At 41.7% G+C, this 27,880-nt stretch overlaps 1 protein-coding gene across 1 annotated transcript in view; it reads left to right on the top strand.

Annotated features, from left to right (window-relative positions):
- GALNT16 (polypeptide N-acetylgalactosaminyltransferase 16) overlaps positions 1-27,880 on the top strand; it is a 100,945-nt gene that overhangs the window by 56,268 nt on the left and 16,797 nt on the right. The window contains exons 2-9 of the mRNA XM_075282994.1: positions 2,253-2,428; positions 6,618-6,716; positions 11,974-12,041; positions 17,377-17,442; positions 20,733-20,854; positions 20,949-21,036; positions 22,452-22,536; positions 24,344-24,447. Of these exons, the coding sequence (XP_075139095.1) occupies positions 2,253-2,428; positions 6,618-6,716; positions 11,974-12,041; positions 17,377-17,442; positions 20,733-20,854; positions 20,949-21,036; positions 22,452-22,536; positions 24,344-24,447 (808 nt within the window). The remainder of the gene's footprint in view (positions 1-2,252; positions 2,429-6,617; positions 6,717-11,973; positions 12,042-17,376; positions 17,443-20,732; positions 20,855-20,948; positions 21,037-22,451; positions 22,537-24,343; positions 24,448-27,880) is intronic.

Raw genomic sequence — 27,880 nt, 5'->3', positions numbered from 1 at the left:
TTGATCTGTGTCCACATCGGTAGACTTTTTTTTTTCTTTTTAGTGCAATTATATTTGTCCATGATTGGAGTGCTAGTTGTAAACTTCAGCTTACACAATTTAAAAGTCTAAGAAATCACCAAAAGTCTTAGGCCACCTTCACACCACTGTTATTAATGACCATACCCATGCAGCTTCTGTCATATTTCTAACATTGAGGTGAATGCAGAGGAACACCCGACAGAGGGGGCTTTGTCCGTATCTGTCAATTAAACTCTGTTGTTCTCATCCTGTGACAGATGACTGCAACGGACATGAAATAACAACAGTGTGAACCTGCCCTTATCCATTTGACAGTATAGATATTTTGTAGTGTCACTCTAATAACTGCTTTTGGTTGTATGGTTTTGCTAAAAAAAAAAAAATCTGTGAGCTAACGAGTAAAATTCTAGCAATATCGCAGTAGAATAAGGTCACTAGTGATTTTTTTTTTTTTGCTTTGCAAATGTACATGAAGTGCTATTAAATGCAAAACTGTGGCCGGTCTGTAATTGTCATGATGGGTACAAATGTCTGACCGGCTGTACAAGGGCACTCAGTCATTGGATGTTGTACTATATAATTTACCTCTTCTTATATTGAGGATCTCGAATACAACCAGTATTTACCAGACATCAGATTGTGATCCTGTCTTGTTTGGGAGAATAATGTGTTGTCTTTAATACAAATTATATGTGTGGAGAGGATGATTCTTCTTATTACTAGATGGTCAAAAGCATCACCAATGGGATATACAATGCAAGGAACCTGAACCTCCAGGCATACACGTGCCCTGATAAAGGGTTTAGTTTCCAAAATGTGTGTCCAGTAGCTCATACCTGATGACTCTGGCTCTTTGTGGTTTTTTATACCAGTCATGTATGAATTTGTTTTAAGGCTACATGCGTATGACTGTGTAATCTGCGGGTCAGTAAAAATGGAGCGGATGAATTGGTATCCATGTGTCATCCATGGTTATCACTGACTCATACATTGAAACCAATGAGCAGAGCTCCAAATATGGACAAGTATAGGCCCTGCTCTATATTTAGCAGCTCTTCAATTCAGCCTGAACATGCAGCTGCAAAAACTACTGGTGTGTGTATCGGGCCCATGAAATGTATGGATCTGTACTATTATCTGCAATTGTGGATACAAAGTGCAGTCATGTTCATGAGATCTTAAAGGGTTTCTTCCATCTCAGCATTTCAGCAGTTTTCCTGTTGTCTCTTCTTCTAACTTACTGTATCCCCCCTCCCCAGTTTGCTGAACAAAACACTGGAGTATCACAATCCTTATAGCAGATCAGATAATACACAGATGCTTGTACAGAAAGGACTCAGTGTTATCTGTGTCTTTACATAGAGAAATAACAGACTCAGCTTTATCAGAAAACTGCAATTAGCTGAACGATTGTCCTGTCGGCAGAGCAGTAAGCGACATCACTTGTCCTACAGGTCTATGGTTATAACAACTCTGTGTAAGCAATGGGAGGAATAAGTTCACATAGCAGGCAAACAAAGCATTTCTAAAGTAATATATTTAAGAAAAGTCTTCAATTTGCATAAGCTACCAGTATAAATAGGATCCTTGAGATGGGACAATCCATTTAATATATATTTGTTGCACTAGCACTTTATATGTCTATAATCTTCCTCTGCACACTACTGCCTATGCTCGATTTTTTCACTTGGTGTAAGCAGAATACAGTATTACATTTTGGCAGTGGGTTTGCTATGTATTTGTATAGGGTGTATATGTATGAATTGCAAGGTGTATTTGTATATGAAGCCATTTTCCAACAAGTTGATTGTCATGACCCCATCATTTTTATGTGATAGGTATATTTATATGTGTATTATCTGACATGAATATTCCAATAAAGATGAATTGTCTTTACACCAATATATGGTTGTGCTGTTTTCTTGTGTAGGAAATGTTGAGCATTGATTCCTGCAGACTACAGCGATAACAGATATTGTTTGGTGACAGATATAGGTGCAAATGTACGATTGGATATAAAGTAATAAATCCGCAGATAGTGTCTCTGAATGCGATGTGTTACACAAGTCTCTTTAAGATTATGTCACAGTCAGTGCTGAACAAACTTTCTCACTCTTGTTGCTTCCACCTTTTCTATCTGCCAAAAATATTCAAGCGTTTGGAGAATCGTATAGGGATTTGCAGATCACAATGTAGTCAGAGCACGTTTCATGAAATGGGTTTTGTTCCAGGTGACGTCAGCCTTGCAGACAGAGAAGGGGAAGCTGAATGGCTTTGATGAGAAGCTGTATCTATCCTCAAAGTTTCTAAAGGCTGGAGAAGATCCTTACCGACAGCATGCCTTCAACCAGCTGGAAAGCGACAAGCTGAGCAGTGACCGGCCCATTCGGGACACAAGACATTACAGGTAGTATAGATGTCTGGAAAGTTAGTCAAATAAGATGTTTTAAAGGAAGAAAGGAAAGATCGGGGTATGGCTGGACTCTGTGTCTGGCTGCGTGTCAAACAGCTGTGCGGATTATATTCGTGGCCTTACAAACCCTGGATATAGTTGCAAAAACCATTGTGTGTTTTTTTGGGGTTTTTTTTTTTGGAGCCGGTTAAATGTTAGGGAATGTTCAATACACATAACACATATCCTTGAGTGGATAGAGATAACAGTACTGGATTCTTCACTAGTAATGTAGGGTTATTGGTATAACAAGACATGAGTGGTCTTCACCTTCATATGTGAGTCATGAACAATGTCTGAGCTGTTGTAGTGAGGAGCTCGCCATGAATAGCCGGACCGTGGGTCATGATTCATATACTGTATGAAGACCACACATGTCTTGCCAGGTTTTGTGGAGCTGATTCATCTTGATATTCATCTAAAAATCAAGGGGTTTTTATCCAGCTGTAAGGAAAATTATGTCATACGTTTTCTTTTGTACTGGTTTTAGTACAAGCCACGTAAGCTTTAATCTTTGTATTAAAGGGAACCTATTCTTGGGACACTAAAACACTGACAGTGGGGAAAATAGTTTTTAGACAGCGACCAATTGTGCAAGTTCTCCCACTTAAAGGGATTCTATCATTAAAAACTTTTCTTTTGTAGATAAGACGTCGGAATAGCCTTTAGAAAGGCTATTCGTCTCTTACCTTTAGATGTGATCTCCACTGCACCGTTCCTTAGAAATACCATTTTTTTACTGGTATGCAAATTGGTTCTCTCGCAGCAATGGGGGTGGGCCCTAGTGCTGGAAATGCGATGGGGGCGTCCCCACTGCTGCTTGAAAACAGGCTCCAGCGACGCCTCTATCTTCTGCTGGATCCTCCCCTTCTTTCTTCGTCTTTCTTCGGCGTCACCTCCAGCGCCTGCGCACTTGGCTCTGCCAGTGAGACACTAGTAGAGCCGACTGCGGACATAGTTCCGATGCCGCAATTGTGTGCATGCGCAGTCAGCTCTACTAGTGTCTCACTGGCAGAGCCAACTGCGCAGGCATCGGAGGTGACGCCGAAGAAAGACGAAATAAGAAGGGGAGGATCCAGCAGTAGATAGAGGCATCGCTGGAGTCTGTTTTCAAGCAGCAGTGGGGATGCCCCCATTGCATTTTCGGCGCTGGGGCCCGCCCCCATCGCTGCGAGAGAACCAATTTGCATACCGGTAAAAACCGGTATTTCTAAGGAACAGCACGGTGGAGATCACATCTAAAGGTAAGAGACGAATAGCCTTTCTAAAGGCTATTCCGATGTCTTATCTACAAAAAAAAAAGTTTTTAATGGTAGAATCCCTTTAAAAAGATGAGGTCGGCCTGTAATTGACATCATAGGCAGAACTCAACTATGAGAGACAAAATGAGAAAAGAAATCCATCAAATCACATTGTCTGATTTGGAAAGAATTTATTTGCAAATTATGGTGGAAAATAAGTATTTGGTCAATAACAAAAGTTCATCTCAATACTTTGTTATATATCCTTTGTTGGCAATGACAGAGGTCAAACGTTTTCTGTAAGTCTTCACAAGGTTGGCACACACTGTTGCTGGCATGATGGCCCGTTGCTTCAGGCGGATCTCCTCTAGAGTAGTGATGTTTTGGGGCTGTCATTGGGCAACACGGACTTTCAACTCCCTCCAAAGGTTTTCTATAGCGTTGAGATCTAGAGACTGGCTAGGCCACTCCTTGGTTGCCCTGGCGGTGTGCTTGGGATCATTGTCATACCGAAAGACCCAGTCACGTTTTATCTTCCATGCCCTTCCTGATGGAAGGAGGTTTGCACTCAAAATCTCACGATACATGGCCCCATTCATTCTTTCATATGCACGGATCAGTCGTCCTGGTCCCTTTGCAGAGAAACATAGTTGAGGTCTACCTATGATGTCAATTACAAGCCGACCTCATCTTTTTAAGCGGGAGAACTTGTACAATTGGTGACTGACTAAATACTTTTTCCCCCCACTGTACAGGTTCCTATGGATCGGTCGCTTAGTGTCTTGAGTAGTCCTATCCTAATGCTGTCCATGGGCACAACTCAAAAAAAAAAAGTCTAATCTTCCCAAATCCAGATACTCCAGTACATCCAAGGTCCATAACATGCACAGTAATGGCGAGGTGTTCTCGGGAGCACCAGAGATGAGTATAAAGGAGTTTTATAAAATTTCAACCACAGGCAGTGTTAGAACTACAGCTATATGGGACAATAAACCAACAGTCCATAAGGACCTGAGGATGGTTTAGGATCATATCAGTATATGACAGGGTCCCTTTAAATACTGTGGACACCTTTAGATATTTTTTTTATTTAATTGCATATGTTTAGGGCTAAAATTGCTTCTGCAGCTTGTATGGTTCCCAGTGTGTAGCCAACTCCAAAATGCCATTCACTAGACCATTCATCAGACTGGCTGTCCTCGGCCCCTCTCCGTTCTCCTAAACAATCTTCTAAGCCAGTTTATGAAGTTAAGCATTTATATGACATAAAGATCTCATATGGGAGCTACCTTTTCATCTGCATAGAAATGCTGTGTTTGTTTGACCACCGCAAGAACAACTATGTGTAACTTTCAAGGGGCTTTTAATGGTTTATCTTTAGGATAGTCCATTAGTATCAGATTAGTGGTGGCCCGATTCCTGCAGTTGGCTGTTTTAGGTGGTGGCAGCACTTGGCTGAGTACTGTCCCCTTTTCATCGTGAACATCCTACTAATTTTGGATGTTTGGATGTTTGTTCCTCAATCACACCCAAACGGCTGAATGGATTGCTTTGAAATTTCACACACATCTACATATCGGCCACGAAGGATACATAGGCTACTTTAAACGTGTCTCACTCACCCCAAATCGCCACCAAGATCCTCAAAATTTGGCTCCGGCTCCACTGTCGGCCCTGAGCTCAGCGCAGGTAGTGACACGCAGCTCCGATTGGTGCATGGCGGTGCGGGGGCGGGATAGGGAGACAGCACAGCGGCCCCATAGGTTAGCGCCGAAATGTGGGCGTGGCCAGCGCGCGAGGACACTTGCCTGAACATGGTGGCTCCCTGCATGTTCCCAACGCTGATCACATGCCGGCCAGCCACATATCGCTTAATGCTGGCATTACATACATCAGCACGACCAGGCCTCAATCCCACAGCCGCCCGTACCCGCGTACTGTGTGGCCGGGAACAGATAGCACAGACTGCACTCACTCTCATGTCACGGTCACTACACACAGACATCCCCAGCATATGCAAGGTGAGTGCTGGAGGTTCCGTGATCGCCAGTTTCCTTAGTGGTGGTGGTGGGGGTTTTACAAGAGTTGGTGTGTAGGGGGCGTGGGGGGGAAAGAGGCGCTGGGTAGGAGAAAGAGGGGGGGTGGGGTTGGCTGTTTAGGGGAGGTGCTGGGAGTTAGGGAGGGGGCCTGGAGGGGTTTTTTGGTGGGGGGGTTGGGACCAGAGGGTCGAGGGTGAGTAGGAGGGAGGCTGATTGCACAGGTTAAAGGGGGAGGTGGGCGGGTGACTGGGGTCACGGGTGGTTGGTGGTGGTGGGGGCAGGGGGGGAGATGTGGAAGGTGACTGTAGGCTCTAAAGGGGGGAGGGGGCACGGGTGGGAGATAAGGGGAGAGCAGGGGGCGCGAGTGGGTGCTAGGTGGGGAGCCGGGGCCAGAGCAGCAGGGCTGTGGGGTCCCGCCACACCAGGGTGTGGGAGGGGACCGTGGTGGCCACAAGAAAAGGGCCGTGGGGGGGCCAACGGGCCGCGCTGCACATGGTTTGCGCAAGGAAGGGGGGTTCGCGGACGAAGTCGCGGGTATAGCTAGTTAGTCCATATTCCTACATGCTTTGTACCAATGGCACAGTATATCGCAGCTTTGTCTCATGCAAGTGAATAGAAAGAAGCTGCAGTAACTTGTACCATAGCTAATAAATAGATGCCATACCTGAAGAGGCGGCAGTGCTTGGCTGAGGGCTGGTAAGTTGCTGTTCCCAGTATCATACCTCCACTAATCTGATATTGAAGATCTGTCAAATAACAAGCCATCAACATTCTGGTTCCTGTAATTTATATTTGCATCTAATCCCATAACTAGGTGAAACACATTAAAGATCATTAATATTATCTTCTAATTGTTCTTACCAGATGTGCGTCTGTACATTACGACAACGACCTCCCATCGACTAGTGTTATTATTACCTTTCATAATGAAGCCCGTTCTACTCTGCTCCGAACCATTAAGAGGTTGGTACCTATTCTAGATAATATACTTCTCTCTAATATACTGTGTGATGAATGATATATTCTCCGCTCTACAGCTTGTGTTTGACTGATGACTATTTTATTATGCAATGAATTAAAGTGATGAAAAAGTGGCAATTAATCATTTGCTTTTCACTGGTGATCAGGAAGGGTTGAGCTTTGGAACCCCATGTGACAATGCCTGAACATTGAATTTCGATGTGTTATACTATAACCAGATCTTCCAGAGATGGAGAATTGGGGGATGGTGGCTGTTGCAGATATGCATTGACTAAAGTCATGGGCAACCATCAATTTTATTGGACACGGATGGTTATCTAGAGCAGAGAGGCTTCACTTGGCTCAGTAGCTCCTATTAGGCCAAATTGAGAAGTATTCTCTATAGATGACAACTTCTTTATTATACAGCAGAAGTAGGTCTGGAAATGATAGTAGGGAAACACACAAAATGTATAGAATACGTGTCCATAAAATTATTAAAGGGGATAGAGCAAGTTTATACAGGATCGGTGGACGTCTGTTTGCTTGTACCACCACTGCTCATGAACCAACTGGTGGTGTAGACACATTACCACTCTATTTACCAGGGCAGCCAAGTACAGTACTCTGTTTCCGACCGGCCCAATAAAAGCAAAATTGTAACTTTTCTAAATAAAATGATTAAAAAGTTTATTTTTTTGGATCATGAACTGACAAGTGCGTCTTATAGTTAGGAGCCTAACCTCACATTCACACGACTGAGTTTCATCCGTGAAGCTTGGTCCATGTGTTGGCCGTATTTACCAGCCTGAATAGTATGCTGAGAGACGGACTCCTAGCAGTATATTATGTAAGGAGTCCCTGCATCTCAGAGACATACTGTCCCATAGTGAATATAGTACAGGGCAGTATGTCTCTGGAAGGCAGGGACTCTTAGCACTTTAGATAACTATACTGCTAGGAGTCCTTCTCCAGGTTTACTGTTCAGGCTGGTAAATCTGGCCAATGCACGGACTGAGTTTTAGAGCTTAAACTTGGTTGTGTGAATGCAGGTTAGGGGATGTTCACATGGAGTTTTTTGATTCTTATTTCAGAATGATTTCCATGTTGGAATCAGTGTGAAAAAAATCCTTGCCAGCTGCTTCAGTCTACCTTCTTCCATAGAGTCTGGTGGGAAATCACACTCTTCTTCATACAGCAAAGATTTTCCCAAGAATGGAATTGAATTCCTCATTGTGGGAAATAAAACATCATATCAATTCTTGTAATAGTTTCAGTGCAGAGATAGTGGTGGGTGGCCATATGAAGCTTAGTCCCATTGTATGGGCTACATCTGGGTGAGGGGCCACAACAGTTCAATCTGCTAAACCACAGCAGAAATTTAAGGGTCAGCTTTGCAATTTTGCCTCAAATTTCTTTGAATTTACATACCAGATTTTTATCTGGTGTATTTGTACTAAACAATCATATCTATTAATAAGGACACCACTTTTAGATGGCCAATTGGATTTTGCTGGGATTCCATATCACTGAATTTATTGCTACAAGCACATTTGTTACATATTAGACTATGGATTCCAGTGCAGTTCACACAATGCATTGCAAAGAGTGAAATCTGCTGTGAAAAATTGCAGCATAAATTAACATGCCATGATTTTATTTTCCGCTGTATGTAGATGAAATTTGTTTCGCATCCCCTTTGCTGTTACTGGAATATGCGATGAATTTTCCATCCCATATAGACACATAGCCTCAGATTACATCCGATGGCTTGGGATATCTGTCACTAAGCATTCAGTTCCCCTGTGGCATCACCACAAGGGAAATAAAGCATTGATAGTTCTCATAGGAATCAATGGCCATCCAGTTTGTTCCCGCCTCTTTCCACTTTGATAGACGAGGGTCCTAAGCAAGAGCCCCCTTTCTCCTTTTAAGTTGATAAAAAGATATTTGGATATGTGTTTCCACACCCCTTTAATCTCCTTCCAATGATGCCCTTTAATTTTAGCACGGGCTCTGCAATGTTGGAAATGTGACAAGTAAAGTATAAATGAGCTGAAATCTCTGAAATGTTTGGCTTGGTTTCCGTTCACATTCCTTTCCTGTGGATTAGCTCATGTCTGCATGGCAAAAATACCACTTCTATCTTCAACTTATTGGCTTTAAGATAAGGAAAGCTTATGTGCCAGACATTTCAGAATAACACTGTGGCCCTTGTTCCCCACCTCTGGCACATTTAGTGTAAAGCCCTTTAACCTCAGTAGTCTTGCTTTCCTGTACAAAAAAATCATTAGTGGTATGGGGCACTCTAATATTTACAAATCTCTGCACCGGAGTGTGTAGCCAAGTGCTAGCTATTGTACCATGTCCGTGCAGAGAATGACTTCAGGGTGATTATTTGGATTCCTGGACAGAAATGACATTGTGTTAAGAACATTCTGCACTTTAATAATAACTGCCCTGCAGTGCTTAGGCCAGGGTTTTGTTTCTCATTTACTGCAAAATTTACAGTTCTTCAAAAGCTACACACTCTTCTGCAACCATTGTCCTCTGCATTTAATGTAAGGCAGTGTTCACAATACCGTTGGATACCGTTGTGAAGGTGTCCGTTAAAAAAAACAAAAAACGGACACCTATCATAACAGACATTAACTGGTTTTTTAACTGATCCGTTAGTTAGTGTTAGTTAGTGCCCGTTTTTTTTTTTTTTAATACTGTCTGTTTTTTTTTTCTGAGCATGCGCAGAAAACAACGGACACAAAATAACGGACATAAAATAAGCCCGTTACCCATAGACTTCAATGTTAATAAAATAATGGACACTTGCCATCTTTCAAGAATCAGGTTTTTTTCAAATGGACACAAAAGTCCTGCATGTAGGATTTTCTGTCCGCAGGGAAAAAACGGACTTCGGATGGATTGAGAGTAAATGGACACAAATGGACACTAACGAAAAGATAAAATCCCAATTAAATGAATGTAAATTTTCACGGATTATTGATGGTTCAGCTAGTGTCCGTTACTAAAATCATGTAACGGACAATAGTTACGGACACTGCTGATGGTTCACAATGGTAGTGTAAACGCCCCTTTCGAAGCAAAATTCTAAATATCCTACCGTATTGTGTTCACAGCTCCTGCACAGATCTATGCGTCTTCCAGGCTACAGTCTGTAAACAACCCTTGTATGTAGTCTTCAGGTTAGCAAAATGCAGGGGTTCAGGTGAAAAGGAGTAGCAATTGACTACAGGATCAAATTTTTCTTTGCGTTCAGAGCAGAGACGTACCTTGAGGCTTCTGGGCCCCAATGTAGAATCTGAGATGGCTCCTCCACTTACCATTGGCTATCTATATTACTGGTATCTTCTTATGTTGTAAAGAGTAGAGATGAGCGAGTACTGTTGGGATCAGCCAATCCGAACAGCACGCTCCATAGAAATGAATGGATGCACCTGGTACTTCCGCTTTGACGGTGGCCGGCCGCTTAACCCCCCGTGTGCCGACCACGTCCATTCATTTCTATGCGAGCGTGCTGTTCGGATCGGCTGATCCCAACAGTACTCGCTCATCTCTAGTAAAGAGGTTTTTGGGCTGCCTCAGGCTCCAGGGCCTGATAGTGATTGCTAACTCAGCATCCCCCATAACTATACCTCTATTTCAGGCGCGTAACTATCGGGGTAGCAGCGGTAGCAACTGCCACAGGGCCCGGGACATTGAGGGGCCCCAGCGGCAGCCACTACCACTGCAGATTTTTTTTTTAATAGACTGTTACCTGCTAGAGTAACTCCAGCAGGTAACGGGCCCTATTTACTTACTTATCCTGGCTCCAGTTGCCTCCGCAGAAGGGGAAGCGCAGGCGGCGTGAGCAGGAGCCGGGATCTGTAAGTGAGGCCGCGGACCCCACAATCACTGATATCATTATACCCGGGGGTCTGGGGGGAGGCCCATGTCAAAAGGTCGCCATGGGGCCCCACCATTCCTAGTTATGCCACTGCTCTAATTGAGACATGTAGATGTAGCAAAATTTAACTTGACTCGGTCAGTAGCAAGGTCATATGTACCCCCAATTATAAAAATAACTTTTTGTAAATTAATAGTACAGGTGAATATTAGGTAATTGTATTTGCACCACAGAAATATGTATTTTTTATTTTTTTTTTAGTTACTTTTTACATAGAAGCCTATCGAGCGGGGAGGGGGAGGAGGAGTCTGCTGAAAAAGACACACAAATAACTGCTGCTACTACACTCTACTACACTGAGAGTCAGGGAGCTCTTTTAACACTACTGTATCTTTCAAGGTAACATCCTAGCACTGTACAGAATGAGGGGGAAAAAAAATCAATGAACTAGTTGTCAGCAGCCTCCTACTCCACCCCTCCCAGCTCCATAGACTTCTATGTGTGAGATGGAAATTCATGCAGATCATTTCTAAGAAAAAAGTCAGAGTGAAGATAAAGAAGAGGATAGCAGCTTATAAGTGGAGAAGGGCACAGATATGGTATATTGCAAAGTTTCTTACGTTCATCTGTACTATTCATTTCAGAGGTTTTGCTATTACCTTATTACATTTGTATGACACTATCCACGACCTGTAAGGATTTTTCTTTATCAGGATTATTTGCAACTGCATCTTCATTTATATTTAGTTTGGACACAAATGTAGAAAAAACAGTTGCAAGACATTGCCTACCTTTTAGCATTGTTTCAAGTCACTTCATTTCTAATATAATGGCAATAATTCACAAAAAGAAAAATCACCATTGGTCATTCATATAAACAATTTGGTTCATTTTTTGCGTAAAATAATAATACCCCCCCCCCCCCCAATAAAATAGTGATCACTTCCAATGTGTTGGCACATCCTCAGCGTAGCAGTATAATGTGAAAGATAAACTTGTTTTCTTCAATGCGTGTTCACTGACTACTATTAGCTCCACAAGGGCAGAGTTGAGAGTAGTCTGAGACACACCCCCTGTCTTCTCATTGGTTCAGACTTCTGATCTGTCCCCTCCCCTTTCACTCTGCCTCTTCTAATTGGCTGCTGTGTATAAACAGAGAATTCCAGAATAGAATCCCCAAATATGATTTACGTTACAGCAAGGACAGAATGATTCTAAAATTCAGGAAAACATGGGACTGATCCTGGGTAAGTGGCTGCCTGGAGGGTCGCTTTGGTACGGCGTACATGATAGACTGTCTGTGCACCCTCTTTGATGCAATACATATTTCATGAGGCTTTTATTACCTTTCTCTGGCAGTGTTTTAATCCGAAGCCCTCCGAATTTAATACAAGAGATTATATTAGTGGATGACTACAGCACTGACCGTGAGTACTTCTATAAAGTGTATTTGGGATGTTTTCTATTCTGAAGCTTCCTCCTATAATGATGTATAGTACAGTGTGAGTGAGATGATCTAATTCTGCCGTGTGGGTACAGAAGGTGTTATTCTGTAAGGCAGATGGCATCTATTTATGGCTTTTGTAGACTTTAGAGTTTCAATCCTATGCAGACTCCAACTGTGTCTATATCCAGGACAGTAGCCTTTGTCTGTTCTGTAGGGGGGCCACATCAGATGATGAACACAGTCTGTTACTGTTTGGGCATTTGGCAAACCGGTGATGCCCTATTACTAATCTTAGGCCTATTGTAATATTCCTCTGATCATGTTGTGAGATGACGTGAAGCCTAGGAATACTTTCCATGGGTCCTTTCTCTTTACTTTGTTCTCCAGTAATCCTATATTATTTCAGATCCAAGCTAAATGCCAACTTTTGTTACACACTGGGCTGCTATTGCGTATGCTTTATTAGGATCGCAGCATTGGGTTAGTGGTACGGCGTACTGTAGCCTTGGTATTTCTGCCAGAATATCTTACGATATGATATACAGTATGGGGACACCCCGCCTACAGTATATATTGTATACAGGTGTTTCAATATCAATATCAAACACACAGCCTTATGGTCCCTATAGGGAAGCATTGACAGTAATATTGGTCATTCCGTACTTGAATTTATCAAGACCCTAGCATCTTTTTCTTCTTATCTTGTCCTCCTTTTAATCCGTTATGCTGTGTATACAGGATTTCTTTCTCGTGACATTTTCATGACATTTATACAAGGCTTGTCACTTTGGATGGGAAAGTGGGTACGGTTTATCTGGAATAACATTATATGGTGCATTTATAACCGGCACCTACATGGGCAAAATATCTCACACCAATAGATCCACGATTTCATCTTGAGATGAGTTTGTGCCAGATGTATTATAGATTAAATATTCCTTCAAAAAAAGCGGACATCTCATTTTTGTGTTCTGCCGCATTGTTTGATCCCTTTATGTAATATCTAGACGCAACGTGCATTTCGATGTCTTATGATAGATGCATTTAAAGGCAGTAAAATTAATTGATGTCACTTTATTGAAATTCCTTGGTTATCGCGTCCACTAGATGGGAAGAATTGCTCCATCAGATGACATAGAATTATTATTTCAGTTAGTAAAGCCACAAATTTTCTGCCAAAAAAGTACTTTCATATAAAGTCATATATCAGGCTACGTTATAAAGCTAACTGGAGAGAAAAGGCGAATGACAAATACCGAAGATCTGCGCAGCACAGGCTAAAATCTAATATCCTACTTGCTATTTATTGTCTGAAGAATGGCTTTCCTAGGAAATGAGATGTTTTCTGTCTATATACACCGTCATCTGAATTCTGTCATAAAAATGGAAAATCACCTACAGGTTTTTGTTTATGGAGGTGGCCCACCCGAATCCGTATTTCTAAAGCAGACATGCCAGGACTAGATGGCGATCAATCCTGATATAATGACTTTTGGGCTCACAGTTTGTCTGTGGTTGGCCGTATGCAATACACTTTGAGGCTAAGGCCCCAAAGTATGGCAAAGTATTCCTCTGCGGACTTTCTGTTAACATTGTATCTACGGGAAAGCCGCTGGCGTTTCCGTAAATAAAATTGACATGCTGCGAATTCCAAAACTGCAGCGGTTTTGGAAATCGCAGCGTGTCCATGTTGCAGTTTTAATTTGCATGAATCCCATCCACTTTGCAGTTACGGTACTTTAAAACGCAGCGATTTTTCTCGCAGCGCTTCCACGAAGGGCAAATCACACCGTTTCCAGCCTGTGGGGCCCTGGCCTAAAGTTGGGTAAACCTGTTTATTCCAGCAGGACCAGCTGCGATCTAATGTGTGTATACCACCAGCCAATAGTAGATATTAGACTAAAGGAGGATGTACATTTTGGATTTCAATATGCAGAATTCACTCAAGAGGAAATTACCATACCATTGACCTTTCTTCAAGAAAGGTCATTAGTATCTGATTAGTGGATGTCTGACACCCCGGACCCTGCCCTGATCAGCTTTTCCAGCTCCATCCATGTATTGAAAGCTATACTGGAGATGGCGCTGGAAGCAGAAGGCACTGTATAGTGGTCTTGCCTCATTACTGCTACCCTTCTTCTATTGATGTTAACAGCTGATCAGTGCAAGTTCCGGGTTTCCGACCCCCATCAGTATGAAAATTGCTCAGGGACTCGGAAAACCACTCTAGGTTGATGCCCCATGTCCACAACGACAAAAATGCTGTGTTTTATGTACCTGCAAAGTGAATGAGATATGGCAAATCACTTCCTCACATTGCAGAAAAAAATCCACCTGCGTTTTCAAAAATGCCATGTTTTTGAAAACCATAGCATGTCAATTCTCCTGGTGCAAATGCTCATATTTTCCGTATAGGTTTAATAAAGGAAGAAAATCCACTGAGAGGGGCAACACGGTGGCTCACTGGTTAGCACTGCAGCCTTGCAGCACTGGAGTCCTGGGTTCAAATCCCACCAGGAACAACATCTGCAAGGAGTTTGTATGTTCTCCCCGTGTTTACATGGATTTCCTCCCATTCTACAAAGATAGGAAAAAAAATGTACATTGTGATCCCTATATGGGGCTCACAATCTACATAAAAAAAAAAAATCTACACAGAAAAACTCAACAAAAACACTGCAGAAAAATCGCTTGTGTTTTTTTCTGTAGCATTTTTTAGCTGCGGAGATTAATATTGGCCAAACTGCACATTGGGGCCTCCCAACTCTTCCAAGGCTTCAGATGTTCAGGGAGGGAAGGAATGGGCACTTAGATATGAACATGGCTAATCCTTTTCTTCTTGGGTAGATAAGCCGCTGCTGGGGCCACAGACAGCAGCTTATGCTTGGTTCACATCTGCTTTGATATTCCGTCTGGGGGAGTCCATATGGGACGCCCCCAAATGGAATACAAAATGCAATTGCAAGCGCCGTGCAGTAAAAGCACACGGACCCCATAGACTATAATGTGGTCCGTGTGCTTGCCGCGTGCTGCCCGCATGAATCGTGGGGAGGAAAGTAGTATGTGAACTACTTTCCTGTCCACATAATCCCTGCGGAGATCTGGCGGCAAGCACACAAACCCCATTATAATCTATAGGGTCCATGTGCTTTCACTGCCACACTGCTTGCAATTTTGTTCCGTATTCCATTCAGGGGGAGAGTCCTCATGCGGACTCCCCCTGACGGAATACAAACGCAGATGTGAACGAGGCCTTACTCCACTCTCCTCATTCAGAGCATAAAGCACGCATATATATGGGTCAGTTTGAGTGACGTATTCTCTTCCACCCATTGATATAAATATGTATGCTTGACTGATTCAGGCTTGCTAGTCTATGCTGGGGTTTAGAAAGATATCTATCAGCTAAACATAATACTTATGGCCAGCTCGGGTTGCGTGCACACATACTGCATTGGAAAAAACTGTGCAGTTTTGTACAACTTTTTGGTGCAGTTTCTTATCTCGCAGGTGACGGTCTTTCAACTTATAAAATTAAGAAACCACACCAAACACTGCATGCCAATTCTCTTGATACAGTTTTGGCGCAGTTGGGGCTGAATGCACCCTTAGGTTTGCTGGGACAAAAATGAGGGGAGACGAGAAACTGAGATTTTGAGCGTTATGTTACAAATTTACCTGCTGCACAAACCCCATTAAAGACATCGACTTGGCTATAATAGGGCCTGTCAGACATCCATTGTTTTCTCTCTGACATTGCGGGAGGCAAAAGTCAGACTTTAAGGACTTTTCTTCATGATTTTAGACAGACTCTGAATGGAGTCTCCAACGCGGATGTGAATGTAGCCATAAATTTCCCTTGTGTGCCTATAAATGGTGGATTATATTGTAGCCATTCTAAAGAATAGCTGTCTGCGCTTTGACGTCTAGAGGGGAATACCTTTTAGGGCTAATGGACAGGAGTTGTCCTAATGGCTCTGTTCAGATGCCGGTGCTCTATAGAAAACTTGCACTTGCAAGAACACTAAGTTGAGTTCACGTATGTAGTGGCGTGTTCATAGATGCACAGTCATTTCCTTACAGCAGTTGTAACGAAAAGTAGTGATGAGTCTATATACAAGATCAATGTATAGCAGACAACCGGAAAATGAATGCACAATGCATCCAGGCAGCAGGGAAGGCAAGTAGGATGCTCAGCTGTATAGCTATAGAAATAGCCTGTAGGAAAAGAGAGACTGTGATCCCGCTGTATAGGCGCTGGCGAGACCACATCTAGACTATAAAGACATAGATAAAATAGAACAATAGCAAGGACAGGCTACAAAAATGGTGGAAGGTCTGAAATATAAATATATCAGGACAGGCTTAAAGAACTTAATCTGTATAGTGTCAGGGAAAGAAGGGAAAGGGGGGGGGACATGATTGAAACCTTTGTATATATGAGGGTCCATTGACATGGAGAAAAATAGTGAGGAATTTGGCTTTTTTTCAGCGCTGAAATTCTACACCAAATTCCTCACCATTTTCCTCCATGTGAAAGGACCATTAAACTTAGAAGAAGGAAGTGTTTTAATAAAGTAGACACAAGAACAAGGGGGTATATTCTGAGATTAGTTGGGGGGAAGATCCGAAGCAATATAAGGAAATACTATTTCACTTTGAGTAGCTGAGCCTTGGAACAAACTTCAAGCAGATATAGTTGGGTAATAGTGAGTATAAGCATGCCTGGGCTAAATCCATCTATCCTAAGATTAATAATAATGATATAAAGGCAGACTAGATGGACCATGTGGTCTTTTTCTTCTGTCAATCTTCCATCTATCTACTCTGCCTAGAAAACAAGGCTCTATTATGTCTTGAAACCAGCATGGTGTCATTGTAAAATTGTGTATTTTTAGTTTCGACTTCAAAAATGACAAAATAAATACATCAAATTCCGTTCTTTGCGATTAATATTAATAATACACCATCCTGCGACGTGTAATGTTCAGAGGATGGCATCTATTTGTAGCCGCTTGGTGCCCAGATCTGTTTGCAGACACGTTGTGCATTAGATGGAGCTGTAATTGAGTGTGGTTTCTGCGTGAATGGGCCTGATGAGGAGAGATGAAGGCGCCCGCTCTGTGAAGTGGTTTCTATCTGAGCAGATGAGCATGAGTGCACTTTAGCTGAGAGGATTAGCGCTGTCAGTCTGATTAATACGATAATAAGTGAAAGCAGATTCTTCCTATGGAAACACTCCTGGGACTTTGTCATTATGATTCACCTCAAAAAAACTATGTGCCAATTATTTGTTTCTTGTCTTCTTTCCACAGCCGATGACTGCCAGCAACTCACAAAAATACCCAAAGTTAAATGCTTGAGAAACAGCCGGAGAGAAGGTGCGGTATAAAAAGCAATGTGAGGCTCGGTATTTAGAGACTTATCGAGAAGTTTGGTTTCAAGGGTCAAAATTCTTTTCCATTTTTGTGTCATATCATGAACAAACATGGACCAGTTTTGTCAAAGAGTCCTATCTTATGAAGTTACTCCACCTTCTCTAAATGGAGATCAGATGATCGTGAAGGATTAGTCTTGGCATTGGCCCTCCCTAGATTGCTAGAAAGGGTGCTAGGCATATGGCATTGGTGCAGGGGTTGTCGAGAGGGGTACTAGGTCACCTGAACGTGACTGCTTTTGAAGGCCATCTTTCAGCATGCAGAGTCTTACAGACCATATATATTCTGCTAAGAATTCTGGGAAAAGAATATGCAAATGAATAGTCCTTGGTGGAAAAGGAAAACTTGCTCTAGCACCACCTTTTGGATGGTAGCTTCCTGTAGGTCAATGCTTGGTTTTCTAAAAACCTAGTCATATAATCTGGGATTATAAACCAGAATATCTCCTCTAACAGGAAAAGAGACCCATTGTGGGTCGAAGAAGAGATGTTATATTATCATTCTTACTAATGTACGGTATATAAGGGGAACTGTAGATGTGACATAAAAGTAATGATCATCAACAAAATAGAAAAGTGACCCGAACCCGCCAACTATCTTATCAGTATAAGGACCTCCCAACTGTCTCCTGACAGATAATGATGGAGAAGGAAGGATCGGGAATGTTACGTTTTATCATATCCAATTCTTTCTTACCTCAGGAGTTTTTTGACAGTACCATACTCCCTTCTCTCCTTTGAAAATGCATGCTCACAAGTGTGCATGTTTATAGGGTCGGGGGCAATAGCTGTTGGCCGAACAAGCATTCACCCAACAGATCTGTATGTATTGTATCTAGGGATCCAACAAGTCATTCGAGCTTTTGAAAGTGAAAGTTTAGGGTTAATGTCCCTTCTATAGTCCTTCTGGGAAGCAGTCGCTGCAGTCACATTACCATGATGGTTGTTTCCTTTGAAAAAGACGAGGAAGGTAATACAGAGGTAAAGCAATGGAGGACTGTGGACCTGTGATGTTATATCTTGATGGACTAATCCTCTAGCGCCACGAGCTACATATTGATGGGGTTTTCTGTATTTAGCTCATCAGAGGGTTATGCCAAGGACATGTAGAAAAGGGATGTTTGCCTTCAAATATACATAAAAATGTTCCTCTGGGCATTTAAGATCTAGAAATGTCAATTACCCACAACCTGGGTATAACAATATACATGTAGCGCACGCAGACATCGTCTAGGCTTGTTGCTGAATAGGACTTACTGGGAGCAAAGCTGAATCTTTTACTTTATAGTAATTGCTCCAGTCTCCCGAGATGATTGCATTTTAATAGAATCTTTCTTGCATTTGCATTGACTCAGTGTTCTGTGAAAATACCGTCTAATATATTTTGTGTGATGAAGCATAAAGTATAAGAACCACTTGCATCTTCTATATATGAAGCTTGAATACCATCTTCTGTGCATGGAAAATATATACATCCCAGCAAAGTGCTAATAGGGCGACGCTCCCGACGTAGACAATGTGTTCTCACTGTAGTTTGTTAGTTTTCATGATTTGATCTGTTGTCGGGTCGATATTTCTGAGTAGAACATTTCTCAATATTTCCTGGATGGTGAGAATTTATGTGAGGACTGTAAGGCTGTATTCACACAGAGTAACGCCAGGCGTTTTTTGTGTGTTTTTTGCACATAGCGCCGCGTTTACGCCGCGTAGCGCCGCGTTAACGCCGCGTATACGCTGCGTTAACGCCGGGCAACGCCACCGCTAAATAGCGTGGCGTTAACGCGGCATATACGCGGCGTTAACGCGGCGCTACGCGGCGTAAACGCGGCGCTATGTGCAAAAAACACACAAAAAACGCCTGGCGTTACTCCGTGTGAATGCAGCCTAAATCTGCGGAATAGCCTACCCCAGGAGCTGGCCGCAACAACAACAGTTGACAGCTATACAAATGGCTTAGATGTCTTGTTTCCCATCCCTTGGTTGAACCTGATGGATATAAGTCTTTGTTCAACCACTAACTATAGGCAACAATATCATAGGATTATTATTTCTAAGGGCGCGTTCACACCTGCGTCTGGTCTCCTTTCGGCAGAAGACGGAAACCCAGTAGTCAGTGTCCGCCCGTGAGCACCTGTGAGCGTTTTGTGGTCTCCGCAGCGAAACCGTTTTTTTTTTAACCGGATATAAAAGTTCTGCAGGTCCAACTTTGTGTCCGGTTAAAAAAAAAATGGTTTAGCTACGGAGAACAGAAGACGCTCACTGGCAGACACTTTGCTGCCAGTTTCCGTCTCCTGTCCAGTTTTTCAGGCAGAAGACGGAAACCTAAAAGTGGAGACCGGGCGCAGGTGTGAACCCACTCTTAGTGGTTTTACTATGAGAGGTTAAAGGTTACAGGCTCTACAAAGTCTATTATGTATTATAATCTATACTTTCTGTCACCAAAATAGTGTCAGAGACCTTGATTCAAGCGTTATATCTTACAGTACTTTCCAGTACAGTACAGTAGTTTTTATAGAATCACAGTTTGTCAGGTGCTAAGTATTTCTGAGCAATAGGCTTGCAACGCTTAGCAGAATTCTCCCTATACTGTGCATAGGGAAAATGCTGTCAATCAGCAGCTGGTAGGTGAAGCCAGCAGCTCATGAATATCAAGCACTTAATAGTGCACACAGATGGGCGAGAACATTCAGCAGTCGGCTCCTGTTGTAGTTGATAAAGTACCGGATTTACCCATGGTGGGAATATTAAAGGATTATCTTATTTTATCTTATTATTTTATAAAAACTACTACAAGATACTGTGCTATAATCATTGGCTTTGTCACTACTTTATGCTGTCCTCAGATAGGTTAGCATAAACCTACCAGATTACCTCTAAAATGACTGCCATATATCCAGAACCAGTGGAATATAGCAAAGATACAACCTCAATGCCCATGTACATGACTCTCTAGGATAACGCCATTCAGCTATACTGGCATTTATTCATACATATGGGACCCTATGAAGCATGCCAAAAAACTTCAGTATCCATCAATGTGAAATTGGAGACTTATGGAAGTACAGTCAAGGCACTGTTCATTAGAATAGCAGCGACACTACAATAGGATCTGTTATGGTTCCCCGCAAGATACAGTTATGTGCAGAACCATTTATTACAATTTTCATATGGCAAGCCTTTATCAGTGCAAGATAAGGACGAGGAAGGTGAAAATCTTCACTTTTTGACTTTCAGGACTGATCCGCTCTCGGGTTCGAGGAGCTGAAGCTGCTGTTGCTGGAGTTCTCACTTTTTTGGATAGCCATTGCGAGGTCAACAATGAGTGGCTTCAGCCTCTGCTCCAAAGAGTCAAGGAGGTAAGTCCCTACACCATCTTGGCTCTAGTAGATTTATCTTGCAGTGTTCCTGTAGCAGACGGTTCTGGACTATATTTGCTGTTATATTTCATAGGATCACACCCGAGTTGTTAGTCCAATCATTGATGTCATTAGTTTGGATAACTTTGCTTATCTGGCGGCCTCAGCAGATCTCAGGGGTGGTGAGTAAGATTTCTATTTCTGTAATATTTCATGCCACAGTGTCTGAGTTTTAATAACTTGGTGATTTTTTTTTTTTTTTAATGTTTTATTTTCTGCTCTAAACATTGCATTTAGTATAGTTGTTGTATTCCTTTGCAGTTATTCATATTACAGCTGTATTGCTCGATGTAGTATTATTACTTGCTGCATATTGGTAGTGTATGTTTGATGCGGCTTTGTGCCTTCCATCAGCTCACAGATGCCAAACTTTGTGAAATCCATCCTTCACACTACAGTCAAGGCTCCTGCACTGAGCCCTATTATAACCATGTACACAGAGCCTTACTGTGAAGTGTCATTTCATGCTGTATTGGTTGAGGTCTGATAAGGGTTCAAAGGAACGAGTCCATTCTAATGGTATTTATGGTATTTAGGCTTCACATGGTTTTTTGATAGGTTTTACTTTCTTGGAACATTTAAGAATATGAGCTTAAAGACCTTGTAATCTCTTCAATACTACAGGAGGGGCAGACACTATATTCAGATTAATGTTTAGAATTGAAAACAGCCATACTACTTTGTAACCTAGAAAATCTGAATCCTCAAGAATGTCTCGCTATATGTTCCTTAGAAAGGGTAAGCTTCTTAAAGAGAAAATATAGTCAAAGTGTAGGGACGTCTTTCATTCATGTTAGTCGGTCACATTGGTGAATGCTCTGATCTCAGACCACAAGTGATATTTAGAAGGAAAGAATGTTAAATCTTATATGGCATTGCTCAGATATTTAAAGAAGACCTCAAGTGGAAGCACAACTTTCCATCACTGCACCCCCTATTACACTCTGCACTTCTTTTATGTATACTGTGCTTACTCCTTGCAGTGCGGCCTCCTCTGTGCTTTGTTTGTTGTCCCTTACATTCTCTTCCTTTGTGCTTTGCTCAGCATCACATAGGCAGCTATAGCTAGTACCATCTCTGCCTGCTGGAGGACCAGTGTAAACATACTTATTTCCATATTCTATTAAATAAACTAATTTAAAGCAACAAGTAAAACAATAGATGAGATACATATGGAATTTTTTGATAGATAACATGTGAAATGTGTCCCTTTAAGGCCCCGTGTTACGGAAAAACTGCTTTTTTTGTTGCAGATTTTGCTGTAGTTTATTAAGCCAAAGCCAAGGGTGGCTACAATAGAAATGGAGAATATATAGGAAGTTCTTATATTTCTGCCTTCTGCTGAATCCACTTCTAGCTTTGGCTGAAAAAATTGCAGCAAAATCTACAACAAAAAAAAAACTGCTTTCCCGCAACATCTAAGACTATAAAAGGAAAACAATGGTATATATGTTGCAGGCTGTATTATAAAAGTGCTAAGTGCTACGTAGTCTGTTTACAAATACCGGATTAATATAGTTCTGTCTTATTTTCTTAGGTTTTGACTGGAGTCTTCACTTCAAGTGGGAGCAGATTCCCATAGAACAGAAGATGTCTCGCACAGATCCAACCACTTCAATACGGTGAGCTTGGCCTCCTTTCTGGCAGGATACATGTTTAATGTCATTAAAATATTAAATGGGTTGCCCAGCTAATAACATATTTTAAGAAAAGAGTCAGAATTGGTTCCAAAAAGAAGCTTTTCTAATATTACCAATTCCTTGCTGCTGTCATTCTGACTTCTTTTGGGTGTGTGCCTGCGCCTGATCAGTATTTTCTGAGCACCCGACAAGTATCAGAATGGTGGCAGCTGGGTATCAGTGAGGTGAGTAATGTTTTTTTTTTTTTAATTTGTTTTTCATAAATTTCTTACTTTTTGTAATTCTTTGGATATGTGTTAAATTGAGCTTAAAGAGGACCTTTCACCTCCTAGAGCACATGAGGTGTAATACATCGCTAGAAAGCCCCCTCTCAGTACAGCGCAATAGACGCTATTGTGAGGCAGGGCATTCTGACAGTGAAGAGCTAAGGTACCGGCACGCTCTTCACCGGGGGCACAGAACGGGAAAGCCAATAGTATGCTGCCTGCTTTCTAGCGGTATATAAAACTGCATGTGCCCCAGGTGATGAAGGTTCCTCTTTAAACTTAAGTGTCCCTATCAGGTCTGCTATGCTGTGGGAAGCGTATGATAGAGATATATTATTTTTCTTTGATTTCATTCAGTATTTTCATATTAAAAGTTGTTATAATGGGGACTCACAGAGAAAGTTCTGTCCCACCACACAGAATATACAGAAAAATAACACAGAATATACATTTTTCAATAACTTTTCATTGTTTTTTGCTATTTTCTGTGATACAATATTACACTTCAGCAGTTTAATCAATATCAAAAGTTCAGATTAACCCTTTAATGATGCAGGGTCATTTGTTCATTAATGCTCAGTGGCTTTTTCCATATTTAGGATCCAGCAGCTCTAACAGGCTCAGATCCCGATGGATCATGTGACTCCCATCCGCATCATGAACATGCCCATAGCGGTGCATACAGTGCTCATTGAGCGCTGTGTACACAGCTATTGGGAAAGCATGGCTATATATATATATATATATATATATATATATATATATATATATGTACAAAATAAGTTTTTATATATCGTGTGAGAAGGTGACAGGCAGAGTGCTGGAGTCCTGCTATATGAGCCCCAGATATGTGTAGTCCAGTGTGGTCTGGGTCCTGAGACTCATTACTGGCCCATGAAAGGTTTCAGAGCCTGCACTTCAGGGCAGATCCAGGGAGTGAGAGGAGGAGTCTGGGTCTGTCTTGTAACCCTGAGTGTGGTGAGACCAAATTGTGCTTGTTTCTTCGTGTGACTGGTAGTAAGCCACACGTATAGTTAGGTTATGACTTCTGTTTACTTAGTCGCTCGGACGAGCAGGAATTTGTTTTATTTTTGCCTGCAGTTAAGGATGTATTTTTAGTTTTGCTCATTTGTGCCTGAAGTCAAGGTTTATTTATTTTCCTGCTTTTCTACATAAACCTGTCTGCTGTATATTTTGTGTCCCTGTCGTGACTGTTTGGGTCCGCACCATTGCCTCTACCGTACACCTTCCCCACAATCGATATATAGACATATTCTATATGGTACACAAAAAATTACTGAAATGATAGAAAACTATATATCCAGAGACTCAGTATCTCTCTCATTCCTATCAGCCAATGTTACAGCTCCTACCTTCTCAGCGATCCTCACGACAATCTCTCAGTGAAAATGAACAATAAAGTGGGATTTATATGGCACTAAATGTGTAGGAAAATTCTCTACTGCCTTTTCCTATGACCATAACCTTGTCTTTGTACTTGGTTTCTTTTCTTATTGTTTTAGGACTCCTGTAATAGCTGGTGGTATATTTGTGATTGACAAGTCTTGGTTCAACCAGCTGGGAAAGTACGATACTCAGATGGACATCTGGGGAGGAGAGAACTTCGGTAAGTTTTTTACTTTTATTTTCATTTATTCTGTATTTTGCTTTGTGTCTACCGGAGGGAACAAATTCTACAGAAGGGACTGCAGCAGTAGGTGTGAAGTTGCTTGGCAGCGTAAGCGAATTTGTGCAGCTGGGTATTTGTGCAACCACAGTAGTGTAGGCGTAGAAGTATCATTGCTGAACTAAGCCTTGTAATAAAGTGTCATAAGTGATTTATTTTTATCTTGAGATGTTTTGTTACATTAAGAGACCGAACAAGCGACATTTTCCGAGCTCTACATCAGGATTCATCTTCCGCAGACACTAATGAGATTCTTAACTGGGCATTACATCAAATGAAAGCAAAAAAAAAAAAGGATAGATCACTTTGTATTCCCCTGCGAGTAGAAAGAGACTATTTTATCAGTATGTGACAAACCTGACTGCCTAGGAATGTATACTAATGTCTTTCCATACTCAACTGATAATTGAAATAAACTTGACATACAACAGGAGTCATTGTGCTTTGTTGAAATAGTGATGTTATGTTCTACAAGATGTTCCAAAATGACGCAAAATCTTAATTTTGCCCCTGACAAGGCTTAAAGGGGTTGTCCAGTTTCATACTAATATTGAGAGACAAATATTATTGTATGTATAATGAATAATTGTACAGTTTTCCAATATACATTCTGTATCAATTCCTCACGGTTTTCTAGATCTCTGCTTGCTGTTGTTCATTCTGTTTACTTTGAGTGGATAAAAATCAGTCCATGGTCATGTGATGGCCACACAGGTGCCCTACTCATTACAGTCACAGCACAATAATCAGAGATCTGCCTGGTAATGAGCTGTGCACCTGTGTGTCCATCACATGACCATGGACTGTATATCACATGACCATGGACTGTATATCACATGATCATGGACTGTATATCACATGACCATGGACTGTATATCACATGACCATGGACTGATGATCACATGACCATGGACTGTATATCACATTACCATTGACTGTATATCACATCACCACAGACTGATCATCACGTTACCATGGACCGTATACCACATGACCATGGACCGTATATCACATGACCATGGACCGTATATCACATGACCATGGACCGTATATCACATGACCATGGACCGTATATCACATGACCATGGACCGTATATCACATGACCATGGACCGTATATCACATGACCATGGACTGTATATCACATGACCATGGACCGTATGTCACATGACCATGGACCGTATATCACATTACCATGGACCATATATCACATGACCATGGACCATATATATGACATGACCATGGACCGTATATCACATGACCATGCACTGTATATCATACGACCATGGACTGATTTTTATCCACTGGAAGTAAACAGAATGTATGACAGCAAAACAGAGATCTAGAAAACTGTGAGTATTAGATACACAAAGTATATTGGAAAATTGTACAACTTTTCGTTATACAAAAAATAATATTTATCTCTCAATATTGATCTGAAACTGGACAACCTGTTTAAAATAATAATCGCTATATACTCGTGCTACTAAAATAATGTGCATGAATAAAGTTACAAGCTGGCGTTTGTTTTTCTCAAAATAAAGTCTGAATATATATTAGATGGCTTTGTCGCACAGACGGGGGGTTTGCACTTTCCATACCTAGATCAGCTTACAGGAACTCTAGGCCACAATCCATGAAATTCTAGAAATAGTGAAAAGATAACTAAATGATATTCCAGTCACATTATACCAAACTGGAGCAGACGCAGAGAAATAAATAGAGAAACTGAAAAGGGGAAGTAAAAGATGAGAGTGGGGATATTTTTTGACTCACTTTCCCTACCACTGTCTATGATTTGTTTGCATTATATGCATTGTTTCTGATTCTGATACTAGGTTCACAATAGCGCCAGCCTTCCCATTATTTTGGTCCATTGTTGGACTACGTGGACCACTACAATAGTGGTCACATACATAGCTAGTCCAGTATTCAGCTAAGAAGTGGATGCCATAGCTAGCAGGACTACGGCAAATCACCCTGACAGGTTCACTTTAGGCTTCTCGAAATTGGTAAGAATTTGGTCTTTACCCCATCAATCATGCAATGCACTTGGATTCCTTTTTACCCCACTGCCTAAATTATGCCGAATATGTCTTCAGGTTTGGTGGAAAAAAATGGCAGATGCCAAGGCCTTGGCTTTGTTCTAGGTGACTACCTTTTTTATTGCTCTGCACTGATGGCATTTATGCCCTGGACATCAGTACCAGGGCAGCAGACATAAGACCTGCTAAAATGATGCAGAAAGTATACTGGAAAATTGGTTAATCATAACATTTATTTGCAAAAACTGGACAACCCCTTTAAATGAGGACAACTGGATCTAAGGAATAATGTAGAAGGGAAGAGTTATTTTAGCAAGCGTATAAGAGTGAGATTAGGGAATGTGATAAGTCAGTTCAAAGATGTATTTTAGGTAATGTTTGTAAACTCTAATTGATGGCAGGTAGCGCATTCCAGAGAATAGGTGCAATTCAGGAGAAGTCTTGGATATGGGAGTGGGAGTTTTGGATTATGGAGAATGTTAGTCTTAGATCACTGGTAGAATGAAGAGCACATGTAGGGTAGTAGACAAAAATGAGGGAGGAAATGTAGGGAGGTACAGGGCTTTGGAGAGTTTTGTTTGATGAGGGTGATAAGCTTAAATTATATTGTATAGAGGACAGGCAAACAGTGCAGAGACTGGCACAGCTCAGAGCATCAATAACATTTATATAGATGAGCCTGGATAACCACATTCATGATAGATTGTAGAAATGGGAGTTTATTAAGGATAGTCTGACTAGTAGAGCGTTACAGTAGTCAGGTCAAGAGTGAATCAGGGCGACAATAAAGGTTTTTGAAGTTTGCATTGTAAGGAAAGGCTAGATTTTGAAGTGTTTCAGGGTTAGGGTCTGTTCACTTGGAGTTTTTTGCCTGCAGATTTTGACACGGAATCCGCCTCAAAATCCGCCTGCAAGAATGGCTCCCATTGACTTCAATGGGAGCCGCTCGCTTTTTTTTTTCTACTAGCTAGTAGTGGAAAAAAGAAGCAAGATGCCCTAACTTGCCGTGGAATCTGCAGCTTGAGACACGCTCCTGTTTAGGCCCATTCATTCCGGCCTAATCAGGAGTGGGATGCCGTGACGGAATGCTGCTGCACTGCATCGGCATACCGTCGCAAATAGTCGCGCGAAAGTTTGCACGGCGGAAACCATCTACCCTTAGGTTGGTTGTAGATGGTGGAAACAGCAGTATGTCAGTTTTGGAAAGATTAAGTTTTGGATAGAGAACAGGATGTTAGAGACAGCAGACAGACAGCAACTGGTCTTTTATAGTAATACTCCATACACTTACTAGTGGCTGTTCTGGGTATTACATCTTTGCCCCATTCA

This window comes from Leptodactylus fuscus, chromosome 7 (genome assembly GCF_031893055.1).
Source record: "Leptodactylus fuscus isolate aLepFus1 chromosome 7, aLepFus1.hap2, whole genome shotgun sequence".
Taxonomy (NCBI): Eukaryota; Metazoa; Chordata; class Amphibia; order Anura; family Leptodactylidae; genus Leptodactylus; species Leptodactylus fuscus.
The sequence above is the reverse complement of the archived record's forward strand: the minus strand, read 5'-3'. Positions and strand labels throughout refer to the sequence as shown.